Here is a 22018-nt window from a genome sequence, read left to right as displayed (position 1 = left end):
ACATTTTTTTTAAAATGGTGAATGGTGAAATTCAACCCGCAACTCGATGAAAGTCATATGGGCCGATGACTAAACAGCTCCCCCATGCACTTTCCTTCTTCAGGGCCGGCGGAGCGTTTTCAAAAGTGGGGGAGGGGGGGCTCTTCCGGATTTCATGAGCTCACAAGCAAAAAAAATGAATAAATGAATAGATAAATAAAAAAGTCCTTAGCTCATTATCTCCCCTTCCATTTCCGGGTTTCTTCAGCTGACAAGCAAAAAAAAAAAAAAAAAAAAAAAAAAAAGGTCTTCAGCAGAAAAACATAACCTTACCGCGCTCACACTTCAAGATCTCTATAGATCTATTTCTATTTAGTGCCACTTAAGTACTTTCGGGTTAAAAAAGTGGGGGGGGGGGGGGCCAAAGTGATGACACCCTATGTATTCCTTTCTATGGTGCACAAAAAGTGGGGGGGGGGCGAGAATGTTTTATTTCATCTTTTTCAATTGTTTATAATGAAAGAAATAAAAGAGAGATTTATGCTCTCAGTCATATCAATAACATTAAAATAATTTTCAATTAACAGATTCGTATGCATCAAAAGATAATCACTATGTAAACAGTCAACGTATTCAACATCTCCTCCCCCTCTCTCTATCATTTACAATATATATATATATATATATATATATATATATATATATATATATAGATATATATATATATTGTGCGTGTGTGTGTGGTGCGTGGGCGCGCGTGTGTGAGTGGGGGTAATATAATACTTCATGTACAGAAAGAGAGTGAAACAAAGTGCGATGAGAAAGGCGAAAGGGGAAAAGAAACATAATCAACCAACTTAAGGAGATGTTACATATTTTAAAAGTTTTCAATAATGCTATTGAACTGAATGCTTGGCAAAAGAAATACTGGAAGTATTTAATCAGGGACCCACCCGTATGAATGATTAGAACTGGACATGCTGTATAGCTGCAATCGTTTGTTTGATGCAATATTATCGGTTTTCCAGGTATTGAAGTATGTTGCAGTCAGTACAGATACTTTTCTGACAGTTTAATGACACCTTTACGAACAACTGATAAGCTGAGATCATTTGGGTTACTTTTTCAGAAATAATGGCACGCAGATCCTCCTTGGATCCTCCATTCCTGCTCAAGCTTTTTCGATCAATCCGAACAATTCCATTGTTTGCGTCGCCTCCATTATATCTTGGATATTGAGCAGTATAGTATTGCCTTGTGTCACGGTTGTGTATGACTGCACATGCACAGTAGTATTTGCCATTATCGTTTCCCCTTTGTGCCCTACGCCTCGTTACAGAGAGCGGTGTGTTCCTGCACACTACATGCAATGCTCTATGTTGTGTGGAGATAGGATACGCTTTAGAGCATTTCTGGTCACAATATCTGTCAAGCTGGACCCCTCCACCGAGGTAAGTTTAATCACCTTTAAAGATTTTTCCTACGGATTCTTCTGCTATTTCATTTCTCTTTTCTTTCCTCTCTAACAGATTTAGATAAATGTGAATGTTTTTGAAGAGCTGGCTCTACAAGCTGGAAACTATAGGCTTACGCTCATAATAAACTCCGCCTGCATTCCTGGTCTGGTATGATCGCTCAGAACGGGTAATCTGATGCTGCCGCCGTGGCATAGCTGGATGGGCTTTTTAATACTAGTACGCGAGACCGCCAGGATCACGATTTTGTCACCAGTATACTAAAAACTAGTCCTGTTATGATTAACTGAGACTTATAAACAAACTGATGCTTTTGCATGTGACATCAACGAAAATGATTGAAGCGTGTGTGTGTGTGTGTGTGTGTGTGTGTGTGTGTTTCATAGTATTATGATTTGTGATTTCCAGAGATTTCAGGATTTACATAAAAAGCACCCAAGTTTGGTCTCTGTAAGTTGACACTGTTTCGACGCGAAATCATTTGGGTAGGGCAGGGACTGCTCAGTTAGTTTGAGAGATACACATAACGGAAACTTTCATTCATTCATTTATTCATTTATTTTCTCCATTTCCAACAGAACTTGTAAATACAAATTTTTCACATAAAATATAAGTACATAATATGTCAACATTACAAAATATGACATTTGACAAATGTGAAATTTATGAATATAGAAATGATTAGGTGAAAAATAAAAAAGCACGAAGACCATTCTGAAGTTTAGACAATGCAGGAGATGGGGAGGAATGCTGAAGAAACAATGCTCGTAGGGTGTGTTCCCCACTTGTTCTCGAGACCAACAAATCTTGAAATCTTGTTAATATTGAAGCTCCAAACAAGTGTGAAGATAGGGGCATGCTGCATGGTGTATTCAAATCCTGACTTTTGGTAAAACATGACAGGAAATGATACACCAATGATGGAAGTATGATGATTATGATGATATAAATGTTCGTAATAGTAAATCACAATAACAATATCATGAACGATTTCTTCATGAAGGCAAGAGTACAACATGCCCACATTTTCATCATCGACAATTACCGAGAATTATACCCCGATCGCTAACACTTAAGATGCTAACTCCGAGTTAAACATTCAATATGTATCTAAAAACCACCCACTTTACAAACTATTCGCATTCCATTATGCGAAAGTTTCTTGTTAATGTGTTAATTGTCATTCCGCTAAGCATAAAATTACTGTGAACATTGTCCAAGGACTGAATGAAGTAAATAGACAAATTGGTTTACAGTTCATTCATGAAAAATATTTATTAATTACATGGCAGCCTTAGTTCATTCTTTTGATATTCAATTTTCAATAAGGTAATCTCCGAACTCGTCGTAGTTGTCAAATATTCTAAATGATTCCAAGTTGTAAAGCAATTACTGATGGAGGTATCCTGTTAACTTTTTGAGAAATTTGTAAACACATTACTTTATCTGTTTGTATGAAGTAAAGATTGCGTTCAGGAGCAAGCATTCAATCTGTTAGGTAATGCAATTCATGTTCGACCAATAGGTGAAATGTTTTCATACACTTGTCGGAAAACAATATGGGCATAACATTATTCATTAACTTCAGAAAGCATGCGATATCAGTGAGTACGAGTCGTGAAGTGTAGGTCAGGCTCAAAATCTGTTCTAGTTAACAAATCATTTGCAAAGCCGTCAGCAGTACTAAAAACTGAGTCACTTTGACCCTCAGAGTGGCTAAAAGTACAAGTTTCTATTTTTGGTTCTTTATCATTATAAATGTATATATATATATATATATATATATATATATATATATATAGATAGATAGATAAATAGATAATAGTGTAACTTTCCACATGTTGGACTTCGAATGTTGTAATTATAAGAAGAAAGAGTCTCAAATACGCCATGGATCCAACAAGAAAGTTTTTTTTTATTGCAAAGTTTTCAGCCTGCCTCACAGGCAGGCTGAAAATTTTGTAATAAAAAGAAACCTTCTTGTTGGATCCGTGGCATTTTTGAGACTCTTTCTTTATATATATATATATATATATATATATATATATATATATATAATTATATACAGTTACTATTTTCATTGGTATTGCTGACCGAACAAGTATTTTTTTTAACTTCACGATGTACAGACCCTTTGCTAATCTTTCAAAAATGAAGTATCCAAAATCTCATAATGGTTTTAATGTAATAAATGATTCCTTTTTCATTCAATACAACATTAGATACTATATCACAGTTTACCCACACATTGTTTCCTATTAGATTTTAATGTTCTCAGTTCTATAGCGTGCTATTGCCATTATTACAACTTTCACATATTCAAATCATACACTCAGATGCTGTTTCATTACTTAAACACATTAAAACCCAAAGACATTTGCATGCACGAACAGACACAATTCCCTTGAAGTAGAAAAAAGTAAAAGTTTTGGAAAAAGGAAAAGGCATTTTGATGAAGATTAAAGACTATAGACAAGTAAGACTTCTTCTGCTTGGGGAAGAAACGCGGTGGTCTGCCTCCTGGCAACGGGGGAAGGGCCTCGCTTCGTCCTACTGCCAGTACTACTAGGAATGGCCCTCTTCCGAGAGAGGTTCTACTATTTGACAGCAGGAAGGGGCACCTTGAGAAGTGATTGACTAGCTCCGCCAAATTGGAGAACTCCTCTGTTCTCAAACGTTTAACTGTACATTGGATTTTGGTTAACGTTGGTTCCAATACAAAAAGAAAAAAAAATGCGTGAGATTTTGTTCATCAATCATCTTCTGTGCAAATCAAATTTCATCAAAGAAAATCGTTGCTGCTTTTGTACTTTATATATTCAAACGCTTGTGCATTTGGGGTTTTTTTTATGAATATCACTTTTACCTTCGCATTTGGGCAAATCCAGGAGAAAAAGGTTTGAGTTAAAACAGACAACAGAATATATTTCTGAAAAAAAAAATCATATTTTTGTCAGCGTTTGCGGAATACGCTTGGAATATAATAAAGTATATTACTGTATTAATGCGATATATTTTGAAATAGAGCACAATACCTCCTGCAGTTCAGATCATCAATCACCAATTATTATAGAAATGAAGACTATATCTCCCTGAAAAGGTAATTACATTATTTTTTGTAGAAAGTGGATCGGTTTGAATATTTTTTTTTATTGTCACAATTTATGTGACAAGCATTTATCTTTTGTTACACATGTCAAACATATTTCATATGTTACATTTTGATATGTTTATTTGATACCGACAGATCATCATATCGATTGTAATATGTTTATTAAAAATGATTTATGTAACTATAATGCTTCATGATTAATACTCTCATGTTCACCGAAATGTTTTGATTCGTTGACGATGTCAAAAAAAAAGGGAGAGAAGAAGATAAAATCTCTGTGGATGGGGGTAACGGAAAAAGAAATTTCCCCGTTGTTATACAACACATTTCTACCTGGACTCGAATATAGATTCATCTAAAAAGGTATTTACCCAGCCAACACAACATCTGTGAAAGGTTTTTCGAGTTTTGGTCACCGTTGAACGAAAATGAAATAACAACCGGCTTCGTACAAGAACGTACTCCTGAAAAATATGGAAGGGCAACTATACATTAAGCTATCAAAGCTATATATGCACAAAATTTACACTTAATTTATACATTTCTAGAGTTTACATAATCTTACACTGTCAGGCATACATTCTCATACATTCTCACACAACGCACTGATTTATATTGAAACGACATTCCCCCACACTCATCTACACATTTACAAGAAAATTGTCATAGTGCAATATTTCGTCTCGCTTTTTAAACCATGATAATTATGCACGGTAAAGTAAATAACATGAATAAGGACATTTCCTTTTGTAATTTGTTTGAACCACCATCCAAGTCTTGTGATGGAAATCTTGTGACGTTTTCCTCCCTATTTTCTGACTACTCATTTCTGTGTCGTGTTATTGAATTTTATCAAGGACAATTGTTTATTAATTTACAAATTCTCTAATTTACAATTTATACATAATGAGTCTATCTTCTTTGATTTGCATAATTTGTTTAAACTCAGTTTATATTTTTGTTACCTTACCTTTATCATAACGTGAACCAAACCAAACAGTAGATGCAACAATAAGGATAAGACTGTTGACGAAAATAATAATCAGTACATTGACTGTAATTTTCACTTTCCCACTGATACATCGTACATCAGGATGTATTTTGTATAGATACTAACAAACGCAATGCTTGCTCACAGAGAGTACCGCAGTCCCTCATAAAGATATAAGAGCAGGCTGATGGTATTATTTGTTTTTCGTGGCCTTTACCGGCATGAATCAAAATTGAATATAGTAAAATGTGTAAAAAATTCGACACAGAAAGTCCCTTGATAAAAAGTACGAACCAATATGCATTCCTTTCAAATGTGAATTGTCACTATTGTGAAAAAAATCCACTATTGACAGATGTAATATACGAAGATTTCATTCGGCTATCGTGCTTAACCTTGCCGCAGTCAGACTGGCAGTAAGGAAGATGAAAATGAATACGATTTAATTTCTTTATCATTTGACGGGGACATACAATACTGCTGAGAGAAAAGAAATAACAAAACCTATAAATAATTGTCGAAGATACAAAAGCAGATGTCGTTTATTATCACTGCGTGCATTGTAAATGTTGCTATGCATAAGAGACACAAGTAAAGATTTTGTATTTGAATTGCGAAACACTTGAGAGGGACATTCCCGAAGAAGCAAACTCGTAGTGAACTCCTGCTTTCAGGAGTAAATTGTCAAGTTTGGTTAGAGAAAGAAGAAAATTCAACCCTAATGTTCAGATTCAAACCTCATACTGTTTATAACTGATTTCGCAATATATTCAGAAATAAGTAAATAAACCAACCGAAACTAATTTTCGGAGGTTTTTTAAACTAGAAAAAAAAAAAAATCCGTTACAAATCGTTGAAAAAGCAAAACCAACGCTTTTGCCCTACAGAGATATGGCCCCTGTGGATGACATCAATTTGAAAGGTATTTTGAATTGCCGAAATAGATAATAGGCCTTCAGACGTTAGAGGTCTATCATGTGACACACATGGTAAGGATGATATTGAGGATGATAATGATACAAATGATAGTGGTTTATTATAGGTAAAGCGCTCACTCCATCAGCCTTTATTAAACCAGACTGTTACATGGGTTACAATGGACACTATATATGTATATATATATATATATATATATATATATATATATCTTTCTCTTTCTCCTGTGTTCTGAGTGGTCGTGCAGGTTCACCTTTTTTTCCTTTTTTTTTTTCTTTTCAATAAAGTAACGTAAGCATCCCCCTTCCCTGCTACTGTGTGCAAGTGGTTAGATGGTTTCCTAGGAGAAGTTTTGATATTTCTATTATCTATCTCGTTCTGAGTGAGGATTAGGCAAACAACAGAGGCAGGCAAACATAATGTTATAGCAGTTACGCAAATGCTAAGACTTGGCAAATCATTTGATCTCTTCGATTGAGCAAACAAACCGCCATTAAAGTAAACATAACTGACAGGTTGAAGTCCAGATTGTGGTTCTTACTCTTTTGATGTGCAACCTGACGCAAACCATTGGTACCAGCCAAACTAGGAAAACTGCTTCGTGTGGACTTGATTGAATATCCCACCCCAAAACAACAACAACAGCAACAACAACAACAACAACAACAACAGCAACAAGACTTTTATTTGCCTGTCTCAGACTGCATTCCTTCTTGAGCCATAGTATTGATGAGCTAGATGTGTTTCTATTTTGAATGTCAGTAATATAAGGACTGATCATGTGACGTACTTTGTACATGAATGTAAATGGAGCATCGCTATAAAATCTCTCAGTCTGGTAGAAAAAATAAAAGAATATGGTATCTTAGTTTTTGATCGTCACGTCTCCTCAGATACCCCAGCAACCTTTGACTACTGTGTCTACTTCTATCGCTTAGGTAACCAAACAATGGAGTACACAGTTCAGCATAGCTATCTTATCCTGTGTGAAACCTGAAACTGCAGTCCGTGTTCACGTTGCGCAAATTTAAATATTTTACGTATTATTTCCTCTTTGCAGTGACATTTTTCATTAGGAAGTATACGATGATATATGAGCTATAGTTTTTCAAGGCTTCCACGAGTAGAGACATACGTGATCGACGGTTAGTTTTGTTTAAAACTACTTGCCTATTTTTTTCCAGTGCTAATAAAGGGGGGGGGGGGGGAGCTTGAAATGGAGCCTCTGCATGGAAACTAGAAGTTTTCATAGGTCTTACCAGCTAAAAAAGAAACCAGTTTATAAGACTGGACTTTCGATGTACGAAAATGCATGCTAGTATATTCTAGGTCTCTTTACATTCATGCATGTTTGAACGCTTGTAATGTAGGGCCCCCTATGTATAAGTACACATGTGCATACAGTTGTACCTATGATTCGTATGAAGGTTTGTATGTGTGTAATTAAGTGTATGTATGCAGATATGTATATCCATACAAAAATACATAAATAAGGCCTATACAAGTATAATGCCTGTATCTAGACAATAACGTCGAAACTATGAGCAGAGAAAGCCCGTCTGTCAACACTTGGTAAGCGGAAAACACTATCCCCACTATAAATTGAAGTACTTGATGTCACAAATCCATGATGAAGAAATGCGTAGAAGTGGATAAAGGTTTCTAGCATTTCTATCAAATGTTGCTTACACAGTGTTACGTCTTGAACACCTCATTCAATTGTGATGTTCTTTTTGTGTTTTTGTGTTTTCTCGTTTATTCTAGATTCGTGGAATGTTGGGAGAGGACTGTATATAAATGAAAGCTATGGGCAACAAGCGCTGTTTATTATGATTGATTGTGGACTCAAGGTACATGTCATAGACAATCATTGTTTCTGAGTCGTGATGTCCGGAGTAATTGATTCTGTGCATAAGACTGGCCGTATGTTGCCTGAACCAGCAAAACCGACAAGGAAGCCGCGCCCTCCCCCGCCGAACCCGGGTACCGAGCCGCCATGTGAGGCTCCCGAACAGCACCCACGTACCCTAAACTTGGCGTCAGAAGTGTCTGGGAAGGAGCGCAGCAATAAGTTGACGAAGTTTGTGTGCGAGAACGTGTTACCGCAGTGCATCAAGGTGACCGAATCGTACAATATACCGGGATGTGACGTCAAACTCGAAAAAGGCGCAATTCTTATGCTGCATTACATCTTCAAGAATCCAACCGTCTTTGCCACCAACCATATGGGGAAGAACGTACGACTGCCTGTCTACGCGCGTCAGAATTACGAAATTCTTCCACTAGGTTAGTCTGAGTGGTGACACGACATTTGCTCCTGCGACAATAATATTTGACTATTGGTCAGGTCTTATTTCATTAGTAGCAATTATAGCAGGACCAAATGTCATGGAACCAGTACAAAGACAAATTCATTTTGAACTCTCTCCTTGAGGTCCTGTTTTATCCTAGATGTTTGCATCTTTATGTTTTATATAATATCTCATCTCGAAAGCTTTATTCTTTTCTGATGAGTGGCTTTCATTTGGCACAGTGCCACAATTACTCTAGTAGATTAGAAGATATCGAGTTGGTATAAGTGCGTATGATAATACTCTTCATTGGCAATAATCGGTTTCTAACACCGCAAGATAAGTCGAAGGAAAGACATGGAAGAAATCAGCAGTCTTACATTCTGGCCTAATCTGAACGTGTCTATCAAAACCAATAAGGAACTAACACAACAACGAAATATTCTTTATGATTTTATAGTATTTGCTATCAAGTCTTTATTATCCTCCGAAACATTCCACAGAACGTTCTTTATGTTATCATACATTTTTGCTTGTCAAAGCCGTTACGTGCACCACAGGAACATCACCGCTTTCATAAAGTCAAAAGTTGAAAAAATTACCCGGAGAAAGGCGGATGTTCGCCTAAATGTGCATATTTTACGCCATTGATTATATTTTTATTCAAATTATAATGGCAACGTGACAAATCAACAGAAATGGGGATACATTCAAAGTATTTCATAAACAGACAATGAATCAACTGACTTGCGTTGTTTCTGTTTCAAATTTAAAGATAATATATCTACATGATTTACGAAAATGTAATCATACTATGATTTTTTTTTATCAATGAAAAACAAGGCTTTATACGAGTCGATGATATAACACTTAATGCAAAGAAAGGATAAAATAAAAGGAGAGCGTATTTTTCTCTTCGTGTTAGTCAAAAGGTTGAAAAACACTTATGAGCACGAAACCATGACTAATCCAATGAGCTCATGGGATCATTAGAGAAAGCGCCAAGAAAGGTGAATCCTGAAGAGGTACTATTTCTCTACATTAACTATTTTGAAGTGGTTAACTGAAGTGTTTACAGGGATTGCCGACCTTAAAGGATACTTCCGGATGATTTTCAGACTTTTGCATTTGACCATTGATTAGTCATACTGGCTGCATACTGGGACGAGGAATATAAATGTTTTCAAAGTCCATAACAAATAACAAGGAACGAGGATGCGTGATGACATAGCAGCTTCACTTGAAAATGTATGATTGGGTGCACAAGAAAACAAAACAAAAGACGAAAATGTACATAAATAATACCTAAGTAAATACACAGGTGGATTTGTTGAACAGAATAATGGTTTTGTATGGAATTACATTGCTCCATATACATGTCAGGAATATGTGAGCCTCCTGTGTCATCATCCTTCTTCCGTGTATGATTTGGGTTAGAGTTGGTTTATGTGCTCAACTGTGATAACAAATTCCATAAGTCTGTAATGGCACTTCGACTTATGATCTACATGATTTGAAGTTTCATAAATCATCTTGAATGTCCCTTTAAGGACGTCGGAGTTGCATTTCATCGTTTTCTCATACATATCCCAGCGGAAGAAAAATGATGCCGCGTACTATGGTAGTAATACATTGTAATACAAAGGAAATGAAAGGATAATACTGTGCGTATCCCCCCCCCCCCAAAAAAAAAAAAAAAAAGAAAGAAAGAAAGAAAGAAAGAAAGAAAGAAAGAAAGAAAGAGGTAATCCAACTTTAGAGGGCTACTGTTCCATAAATGTCAACTATGAAGGGCGCAATGTTGGTTGTGAGGAAAGGGGAACCATTTTTTCTCTCTTTTATTGATACCTAGTTGTGTTGACAAATGTCATGATTCACTGAGCACATCAACTTTGAACACAATAATGTAATGTTGCACCTTTTCCAAGTTTTAGCATTATCAGGAAGGAACATTGAGTTTCTCACTGAAATGCACGAGATTTGTCAATGAAAGTGATCTAGTAAATCGGCCAGCCTGCAGGTTTGTGTTTACAGCTTTTACTTTTTATAGTCTACAACCTTAAACATGACCACCTATTAGATAACCTGGTCACTCCCACAAAGGACAACCCACACAATCCGTTTTCTCTATTCATATTCAAGACATGGTATTTCTTTGTGAGATAATATGTTGGATGTGAAAAGAGAAAATGGATTGTATGGGGTGGCCTTTGTCGGCATGAACGTCCGAAGGAAGCAACACTGCTATAATTATGCATTGCAAAACTTTAAATAGAAAAAATACTGTATTAAGATTTCATGTATACTATAATGCTTATTCTGACATTATGGACATCGGTATTACATTAATGGTTCTTGATTGTAGTGCACTGATATGGTTGACAGGGAAGAAACAATTTATGTACGATTGTGATTTTAGGAAACCACGTACCTAGTCAATCAATTCACTCCCATATGCACTATTGATAACACAATAAATTTTCAACGGAGCTGATGACTAAATAGAATAGATGCAAATGAAAATGCCACCGGAGGAGACCCTGATAATGGGATATTCTAAAATCCACACAAATTATGATGATGACCGAAAAGTCTCAGATAAATATGTCGCCTCATGGACAAGTCGGTGTTTGTTTGTTTGTCTGTCTGTTTTTAGTTGTGCGAATATTTGCAAAACGCTGACTTTTTCATGCATTTGCTCACGATACAGCTAATTGGTTTTACTTTGGGAAATCCCTTAGAAATCCAATGGTAGTTCCATCTGTTTATACAAACGACCATATTTTTGTCATTTTGGCGTTGGATACGATATAGGAAGTGACTACTTTCACATCGCGAAGAGAGGAAGAGTGAAGTTCGGCTGATGTACCTCGTGCTATGTAATTTCCTTCAGATTGGTCTGACTTTAACCTTTTCTTGAAGTGATGTCAATCTTAGATTTTTGACGATGCTTATAAAACCAATTAATATCATGTTATATCTTTATCGCTATAAAATCAAATGTCTCCGTACGATCTGTCATCTATGGTAATATAAAATCATTTTACACATGGGAAGGAGAGACGAATTGTTAATTTTGCTGTCAGTGTTTTGTTGAGCCATCACAGGCAAAGTACAAAAAAACAAAACACAGCACTTAAACTGAGGAGGAAATATCTGCTCGGGAAAACACTCCCCTCTTGTCGTCCGAACAAAAGGGCCTGACAGTTATGACAGAATACTTTAGTTTAGGATAGTCTCATAGGGTGCTTTGCACAATATTCATTAGTATCAAGTGGTCGGTATATTACTAAGTTGATCGATGGAGATCCGCATACTTTCCCATACTGTTGATGTCCGAAGTGGCCTACATTAGGATTTCACTCAGACCTTTCGAAATCAAAGTTTCACACATGTTCACACATCTCTGGCAGGGACGTAGTTCTATAATTATGTGGAAACCACTTCCTTTCCCAACTTCAGTTCAATGGATGAAGCTTATATAAGAATATCGTGATTCATAACATCAAATTACTTCCGTGTTTGTCAGGAAGAATTGTTATTGCTGACGACATATTTTTAATGCATCGTCTCCATACTCGGTTTGTAGATTTTTATTCGTGAATTATACAAACCTCACATAGTCACGTACACGTGCAGATGTTTGCTAAGAAAAAAAGTTGTCTCTCTTCAGTGCCATTCCATCCCACTCTCAAATAAACTTGATTTGATTATCAGGAAGTAAAATCAACGAAATAACAGTTTGGAGATCAGACATACACGTTACAGTGCTACTATTCGCAGCCATATGGAATGAGTTGAAGATGTCATCGATTCACTAATTTCCCCGGTGCTAATGTTGCATTTTTATTGAACTGAAATGAACATTAAAAACTTATATATCCTTTTCATAAAGGTATTGCTGTATTTATTTGGGAATGGTAACTTTATAAGTGATGGGTTTTGTTGTTGCTATTCCAAATTATCTAACATAGATCATAACAACAAAATATAACATTATAATGATGATGATAATAACAATAATAATAATAATAATAATAATAATAATAATAATAATAATGATAATAATAATGATAATAATAATACAATGTTGCACAATGTATTATTGCCAATTGTGGACCTCCCGATTTGGGCTGATTTTGGCCGGCAACTTTCTTTTTCAACTTCAGCTGGTTTTATTGTTACTTCCTGATCCGTGAAGGACAAATGACTCATACGTCATTTTAGCGAGTTTAGGGGATGTCCCACAAAAATGAGAACGAATCCTCTGCGATTTTACTGAGTAAGCGCATAATAGACGGAATCAAGCTACCTGGCTTTCCCGCTCCGTTTTCCATCATTTGCAAATAGCGTGTATTGTGATAGTGATTCTGAGGTCACCTCTTTCCAAGGACCATATTGAAAAACTGCTGAACTGAAAAAGTTCTCTTTTTAAAGACATTGATTATAGGAATATTTTGAATGGACGAGTGAGCTAAAGGCTTTGTGTGAAAGGGGATTCCAACGATGGTTTTGGCATATTTTCCATATTTTGTCCAATTTTTACACCATTATTAATATTATTATTGTTATTATTATTCTTATCATTATTGTTATTATTACTGTAATTATTATTGTTATTGGTATCCTCATCATCTTCATTGTTATTATCATTATTATTATTATTATCAGTAATGTCTGGTGGATAAACACACATAAGCATTAAATTGTTAGTGCATTATCTGTTCTGAGTTTCAAAGTAATTGAAGTGGCAGTAACCCCCATCTATCTATCTATCTACACTAACCATTCCCTCTATCTCTCTCTTACTTCTTATAAGAAGTTCATAAAATTTATCCCAGAAACTCTATACAAGTATTACATTTTCTCAAGAAGTTATGGATTTGTTTGGTTGATTTTGTTTCTTTAAGATTATAAAAAGAAAAATAAGTAGTGTTGCATTACATACAGTATTGAATGATAGAAAGGAATTGTCACGCAAGTAGGCCTACTTCAAAATGCGGCTGGATGGCCCTACTCAGCTCCGCCCTAATGGCGGAGATGTTCTGCCGAGGGGTCCGGGAGAAAATACGTGAACTGGGTATAACATTAACTTAAAGATTTATTACTCACATACAAAATCAGAATAGCATCCAGTATTACAATTGATATATTTATGCAAACATGTTTATACTATGTTTATACAATACGGCAGAAAACATGAGGTCAGTTTGGATAATGGTATTTCCGTTCTCTCAATTCACCTCCCTTCCCCCTCCCCCTCTCTCCTCCCCCCTCCCTCTCTCCCAATAGACCAAGCACTTGATGACGTGGAGTACGACAGCACCGAGGAACTCATCAACGCCAAACCACTGCCAGGTGCCGTGCGCGTGCTCGACGCACACTGCTCCTGCCATCCCGAAGAGCCGCAAGAACCCGATGACGTCATCGAGATCGACCGGGTGGAGGTCGACAGGGAGCGCGGCAAGGTTTCGAATTGCAATTCTTGAAATTCGTGACATGCATTCGTTCATTCGCTTTCCCATAGAACCATAACATTTGCTCACATTTTGACTGTTAACACACTGGCGATTTTACCCATCAATATAAACACCCAAACCCATATAGTTATGTGTGACGTTTAGAGTATTCGATATTCTGACGTGTATGCATGACATTAGTGAAGAATATATAGACATATTTTCTTGTCATTCTGCTCCTCCTTTTGAAAGATAGGTGTGCCTGATCCTATATCGAAATCATACACCTAAAGGTTTTTGATAGATGATGTTCCATGCATTTTATTTCGGGAAGGGGGGGGGGGGCGCTGTTTCATTGTGCTTTGCTTGCCAATCTATGTAACAAGAATATATCAAAAATTACTAATTCGAATGTTATCGTAAGAGGGATTTTAGCGAACATAAATGCCCCCGTCCCCGATAAATGTGGTCCGAGGTCTCTATATGACTGAGGACCGAGCTCCATAAGATATCACATCTATAAACCGAATCTGCGTATCGCATGTTATCCCGAGCATGTTGTCCGTCAATAGTGAGTAGAACCGTATGATCATACTTACTATTCCCCCCTTCGCAGGTTTTGGTGGGTAGCTGCGACGGAGTCAAGCTTCGGTACTCCACCGAGATGAACACAAGCCGCTATACGACCATGGTGTCTCCAGACTTCCATACCATGTCGGAACTCAAAGACCGCAAGTTTCCTCAGGTGAGAGTAAAACTCACCATTCAGTAATTTCTAATGGCATTATGTTTGTTTGTTTGTTTGTTTTTGTGTGTATATGTGTGTGCCTGTTTGTGTGTGTGTTTGTGTATTTGTGTGTGTGTGTGTGTATGTGAGAGTGTGTGCGTGTGCAGGGGGGTGTTTTGAGTAGTATGAGTGTGGCATCAATACGCAATATTATCAGAACTAGGTGTCATAGCAACGTGGTCAAGATGTTTCCCGGAGGATGTCGTTTCTTCATTGATGCCCATCCATTATAAAATTGACATTACTTTCTTTAGTTCTCCGTGGTTTCGCTGATATTTCGCTTATTCATCACTGTCAGTATGCAGATGGTACTTTTTCAATATGTACATTCACTCACACACGCTATGAAATATCGTTATATCTTCAATCAGCGCGTTCGTGTTCCTGACCTCAGCAGAGGTTTCTCCAAGCGAGACATCCAGAGCGAGAAGGTCTTCGTCCTGCACAAATTCTCGATGGAAAGTCACCTCTTGGCTACGAAATACGGCGACAAGCGTGTCTACCAGATACCCCTGACCACGCCCCTCTCTTTCGAGCCCAAAGCGGGGACTGCGGAGATCGCACGAGCGCTATGTCCACCGATGTACGCGCTCGTCAACCACACCTGGGGCTTAGTGGACCCAAGCCAATCGACTCTCCCACCTTCTATGGAGGCCATACCGCAGCCGTTACCCCCAGTCCTCGAAGCGTGGTTGAAAAGTGCTGAAGGTGAATGACACGTCCTTATCACACCTGCAACTCTTTCTTTAAAGAATACAATGCGCAAACGAAATCTAAAATCTCGTAGTATACGAACACATTGTTGCTTATACCATATAACATTTTTTTAAACAAAGAATAAGCTGGAACTCGTGCATCATATTTATCATTTTTACAAAGACGAGTTTTGTGATCAATGGTATCAACCGCCTTACGAAAGTCTATAAATATGACAATAACGTGCAGTTGAATATGGTTTTACAACCAAACTGCTATTTATTAAGGGTGTTCTCAACTATTTAATTTCAGGGGGACTGTTTAATTCTTCATCATTTATATAGTCAATTTGATGATGTGTTTTTACTTTATTTATCATATCACTTATCACCTCCCTCATTTGGTTCATATCATTGTTTGCTTTTTGCAGTTGTTAATTCTCCTTGATATAAGACATCTTAGACATACGATTTTAGTAAACTTATTTGGTCATGTTTACACATAAGGGCCAGTTATTGATGCAACTTACTATTTACGGGTTTTAATTTTCAAAGGGTTCTTTGCTCTTTTTGCACAATTTTGTTTTTTACTTGCTAAGGTATTTCATATGATGATTTTTTTATAGTAATCAACTTGTTTCACTTTGTTTCGGGATACATTCAGAAAACACGCACAATTTTAACATGGTAATGTACTTTGCACCATAGTCCTCCTCCCCGTAAATTTAGGAATCGTATTGAAACAAGCTGATGATGTGAAACCAGAAAAAAATGTATCTTTTATGTTAATTATGTCATAACTATTTTGAAACGTGTTTTCATGGAGAATTATTTACAATTGTAAAAACTACAGCTGTGTTCTGGCATGATCAGTCGCCCTCTGTATTACTGTAATCCAGGTCAGGTTTATGCTATAAGTATGAAAATCATGACAGTGAAGTGACAAAGGCGTTGACGAATGGATCATATACATGGAAATACGTAATGACAGCATTGCGAATGTAGGGCTCCATATCTTTCCGTATATTGTGTGTGTGTGTGTGTGTGTGTGTGTGTGTGTCAAATCTTAAAAAATGACGAACACAACTCTATTGCTTTGCTGATTTGTGGGATTTAGCCAATTTCACTCCTGATCCGATCTACTTGAGTATTTAGGACGGTAGAAATGATTAGAGATTACACAAGTCAAATTAAGACCTTCCCCTTAATGTATATATCTCGTCAATTGCAGCTCCAGCTGTTTGAGGAGATAATATACACCGTATGTGTATGTGTGGTTTTCTCGTAATTAAAATACAAAGAAAGGTGCCTTCCCTAGGGTAACACGAGGACTATCATAGTGCAATGGCGCAGTAGTCCGTGTTCTCATTGACTGTAACGCACAGAGAATTTTTTAAGCATAAACGAACCCCCCTCAAAAAAAAAACAAAACAAAACAAAACAAAAAAAACAACCGAGATGGTGAATTTGAATTGAAGAGTTATCAGGTTGTAAAACAAACACGTTTGTACATATTTTTTTTTTTCGAAACAGTGATAATGGTCGGAACAGAATGTATGCAAATGAGGTGATTATGATGATTTCATCACTGCACACCATTGCTTCGTACACAAAGGTATTCAAGGAGTTCCTGATTTTGCTCAATAATCTTGGTAACTGCTGACCCTTATCTTTCAAGGTAAAAATATGTCAGCGACAACAGCGGACCGACGAAATAAGGATCTCGAGGAAAAGGTTAGTGAGGCTAACAAGGAGATGGCCCAAATGAAAGCTGAATTAAACGCTCTGAAGCGCAGAAGATCCCCCGGTGCTCCCGCGCCTCCCCCTCGGCCCGCAAAAGAAGGGTTAGCACCGGCACAACCAACGCCTCCTTCTCTACCGCCACGCCCACCTACCCTTAGGAAGCTCTCAACATCAGATAAAGGGGAATACGACCAGCTACAAAATGATGAAGTGTAAGTGATAATAGTAAAATGTGTGTGTGTGTGTGTGTGTGTGTGTGTGTGGTTGGATGTGGTATGGGTAAACTATTACATTTTCATTACAATTGTTATCAATTAAACAAATGAAATGCTCGGTGTGTTCGTTATCAACCTTTAGTTACTATTACAGGAAGAAACTCTTTATTATTATTTTTGCCCAAGTGTCCAACTGATGTGAAAATTTTTGTTAGGTTGTACAGAAATGTTAGATATGTATCAGAAATATGTTCTTATTACAATTGAGCTGAAATTGATAAATACCTCTAAAAATGTGTGCGTGTGTGTGTGCTTGTGTATATGTGTGTGTTTGTATGTGTTGTGGTGGATGGGTTTTATGGGAAACGAATGCAGATTTCATTCTAGTGCATGCATCGTAGTGAATTCTAGCACGTTCTACCACTTCAACAGAAATGTTGAAATAATCATGTTTGGTTCATTCTTTCCTGTGTACTTTATAAACTATCAATTTCTTCTACTAAATTAACCTTTACACCAGAAAAAATATCATCCCTTATGTGTTGATATAATATTATATTCAGACGTTGAAACCAAGGTTTTTCCTTATTGTATTCACTTATGATAACCAGGCTAAGGTGAATAAAAAGAAAAAAAAAGAAAAAATATCATAATTGTCCTCGTTTAGAAAGTCTGCTGCTTGGAAATATGATAATAGACTTATGATATAGTCAATAATGTCATCTACATATTTTCGCATCTCTTTGTGTCACTTTTTTCTTTTTTGCCAGTTACGAACACGTCTGGAACTCACAAAAATCCCCCAAGCCTTCCGAATCAATGGACCCGCAAACATTGACAAAACACGTGAACAGCGTATTGGCAGCGAAAGAAATAGTAAGAAAACTGGGCATTTTTTTAATTTTTTAGTTTAAAGAAGAAATCCACTCCAAAAATAAATAAATTTCAAAGGAAATAGAAAAATAGTCCCTACAGAATGAAACAAAAACGACAAAAAAATCGGATAATAAAATAAGGAAGATATTACATTTTGAAATTTCACATTTTTTTCGGAAAACATTTTTTGAACAGTGCTTATGAATATTCAGATAATGATGCTTACCCTCGAAATTTTTCATGTATGTTCTTTTTTTAATGAAATTCGGAAAATTGTTATATCTAGGTAATGCAAGTAAAAGCATGTTACCATACCAAGATATATCAGACTTAACATTTGTTCCTTTTTATTTTTGGTGGCTTGTAAAAGAGAATTTTTATATTCATACAGGTGAAATATGAGATATTTGTTACTTTTGTACATGAACAGAATTCGAAATTTTAAGAGCATCACATCGTCAACTCGCTCATTTAAATATTTACAATGACTGGTCAAGAAATGTTTTCCGAATAAAATGTGAAATTTCAAAATGTCACATCATCCTTATCATTTCTTATTCGATTTTTGTCATTTTTGTATCGCTCTGTAGGAAATGTTTTCTCTTTTTTTTTTGGAAGATTATTTATTTTGGAGGATTTACTATCTAATGCGATGAACTTTAATTCACTTAAGCATAACCTTACAACTTACGACGAATGGACGCAGGAAAAATAAACTACATTATTATGTTCTGAGAGTGTAATCGTTATTGGATAATAGGGATGGTACATATGTAACAGGATTTACAAAGTGTTTGTTTGTACTTAACCTTTACACGGTTGTTGTTGTTTTTTTTTTCTTTCATTATCTCTTTAAAGTGAGAAATGTACTCATGTGTGTGGGATGTATGTTAATAAATTGAAAACAATATATCAGAAATAAAAATGTAAGTTGATCTAATTATTACAATTATTACATTATCACTTCGTGCTTTTTACAAAAATTAAGTTAAAATTCGTATAATGTGCGTTATTAATAATAGCGATATTAAAGAGCAGTTCAGATTTTAAGCCTAATTCGTTCCGTGAGGTATGTTGTCATGTTTGATAAATATAACAAAATCTGAAGATGAAATATGAAAAAAGATGTCTCAAGAAGGAGATTAGTGTGCGATCTCATCATACATAATCATGAATTCATTTATGTCATCTTCATCGTTTGAGTGACAGTTGGCAATTGATTAAGAAAGGCTTAAAGGACTCAATCTTCCATGTTTTTAATGTTTTGCAACGTTGTTTACATGTCTTCGACAACCTGATCCTGCCCCGCATCATTTTGGTTCCGAATACCCCAAAATGATGTGTCGTCACGCGTTTGTTGACCCTTAGTGATGTCATTTAATCGCATCACCAAAAATGTACAGCATTAGGATAAAATGTGCCGCAACATCGACTTGTTTGTGTGTGGGGGGGGGGGGGGATGGGGGCTCTCATTTCTTGGCTGTTGTCACGTGGCTTAATGCTATTTCGTCAAACAACATAGTGATTATCACAGAAGTTATATCAATTTCTAATCGTGTAACTCGGCACCATCTTTTGTTGTGATAAACCTGCAGGAACTCGTGGACGTCAGGAGGGAAGCTAAATTTCTGGCTCAGAAATGCGAGGTCAGTATATCATCGAAAGTATGGCGTAACGTTAACCAAAAGCAAAGAAGCACATACCAGAACCACGTATTGTGTCAGTGTGTGCAAGAAAAATTTAGCTCTGTACTTTGCGTTTGTGTCAGAATATTGTCAGAATATTCTAAGTTTTATACCTTTTTTGGTTGACGCGCATGAGGCCTGTATTTGAAAGTGACCTAATGTACAAATATAAATGCAGCATAATCCCATTTAAGCTGACTACATCATCTCTTAAAATAAGCATGATAAGGGCTGGTCGATTTCGTAACATTCTGAGGGCGCTCAAGACTTTTGTTGCTAGCTTTTACACTATTTTGTAGCAATGAGGTGCTGGAAAAACGACGAGGAATGACTTGTAGCATTGCAATGCATCATTGGAAAGCTTAACATGGCCAATAGAAATAAAATTAAACATAGCATGATCAGGAACTGTATTAGGTTTGTTTGATTAGGGGTCACATTTATATAAACAAAATATTCGTTGATTGTTTGTAATGATATTGGATGACACCAGAAAGTCATGAGAAACAATCAAACGGCCATGAAATTTTGTGTTGAAAGTTCTCGTCATGATCTTATACATGCATTATTGATTGCTAGACAAACTTGTCAATCCCATCTCACCCATAAAAAGGTTTAGACAGTACTTGAAAGATTTTGTCCTCAGTCGTTCTTTAATTTTCAACTGACGAGCATGACGAGATTCAGCTTCAGCGTGTATTTCCTGTGGTCTAGCTGCCTTTTTGATAAGGTTAAGAAGTTGTGTTCTTTGTAGGTCAGTATCTTCGAAGCAATATGTTTGATTAATTTTCCAATTATATGCTTTGCAGAAATTGACAAAGGAGAATCTGGAATTGAGAGACAAGCTATCCAGATCGCCAGGGCGATACGTAAATATCCCCTCTCGAAATCCTTCCGAGGAGAGGGTGGAGGATGACTACGAAGACAGCCATGAGTACCTCACCCCGATCATACCAGAGAAACGACCTCTGCCCATCGGCTCGTCAAGCACGCTTCCCAGATCGACGAGCAGGCAGGACGTAGAATCGCTCGGCGTTGACGGGGTCAGAAACTTGCTTCTAAAGCTCGGACTTGAACAGTACGCCAAGCGATTCGCAGACGAAGTCGTGAACGGCGCCTTACTGGTCCATTTGGAGGAACAGCATTTTCTGGAATTGGGCATGAGCGCTTTCCACGCACGCAAACTGAAGGTTAAAATTTCAGGCGGATTGCCTGCCACTTAAGTCTACGAAATGGGCGCAATTGCCTGAAATCTTGATAGCGGAGGTGTCCATGTTATCCTATACAGTGGAAATCTGACCAGGACTTGTGACAAAGATCAATGTAGATCAACAACAAAAAGTAAAGAGGATACTCGGATCACCTAATTACATGTGACAAACGCGAAGATTTGAACTACTCCTTTAATAAGGACGACAGGAATGCGATGCGCGGATGTTCCTACTCAAACCCATTTCCTGGGATTTCTCATAAACGCAACCATTTGCCAAAGTCTAATAGACTGTAATGGATACACTGAGCGTGGTCCTGGCGGACCCTTGGTTGTAACCTGAACATGAAGTCGTATATATGCCACACCCGGGTGTTTTCATGATTCTAAAGTGTTTTTCATGGATTTCATCGTTTGACAGAAAATAGATGATTTATCGTCACTGTGTACGCATTCGCCGGCCCTTGCAGTAACTCCTATTAAGTCGTTCATGATACAAGAAGTAAAATACGTTGTAAATTCCCGAGAAGAGCGCTTTCATATTTGTTGGACATAATGCTTATC

At 36.8% G+C, this 22018-nt stretch overlaps 1 protein-coding gene across 1 annotated transcript; it reads left to right on the top strand.

The window, feature by feature from the left end:
• Positions 1–1277: 1277 nt before the first annotated feature.
• Positions 1278–22018, top strand: LOC139721172 (uncharacterized). The gene is made up of 9 exons (XM_071632499.1): positions 1278–1430; positions 8258–8779; positions 14077–14252; positions 14860–14988; positions 15402–15738; positions 17404–17680; positions 18454–18559; positions 20155–20205; positions 21054–22018. The coding sequence occupies exons 2-9, from the start codon at positions 8380–8382 to the stop codon at positions 21465–21467; spliced, it is 1890 nt and encodes a 629-aa protein (XP_071488600.1). The 5' UTR covers positions 1278–1430; positions 8258–8379; the 3' UTR covers positions 21468–22018.

The sequence above is a fragment of the Diadema antillarum genome, unplaced genomic scaffold (genome assembly GCF_040938485.1).
Source record: "Diadema antillarum isolate AM-2024a unplaced genomic scaffold, OU_Dant_1.0 scf00000139, whole genome shotgun sequence".
Classification (NCBI taxonomy): Eukaryota; Metazoa; Echinodermata; class Echinoidea; order Diadematoida; family Diadematidae; genus Diadema; species Diadema antillarum.
Note: the sequence above shows the minus strand (reverse complement) of the source record. Positions and strands in the feature narration are given on the sequence as shown.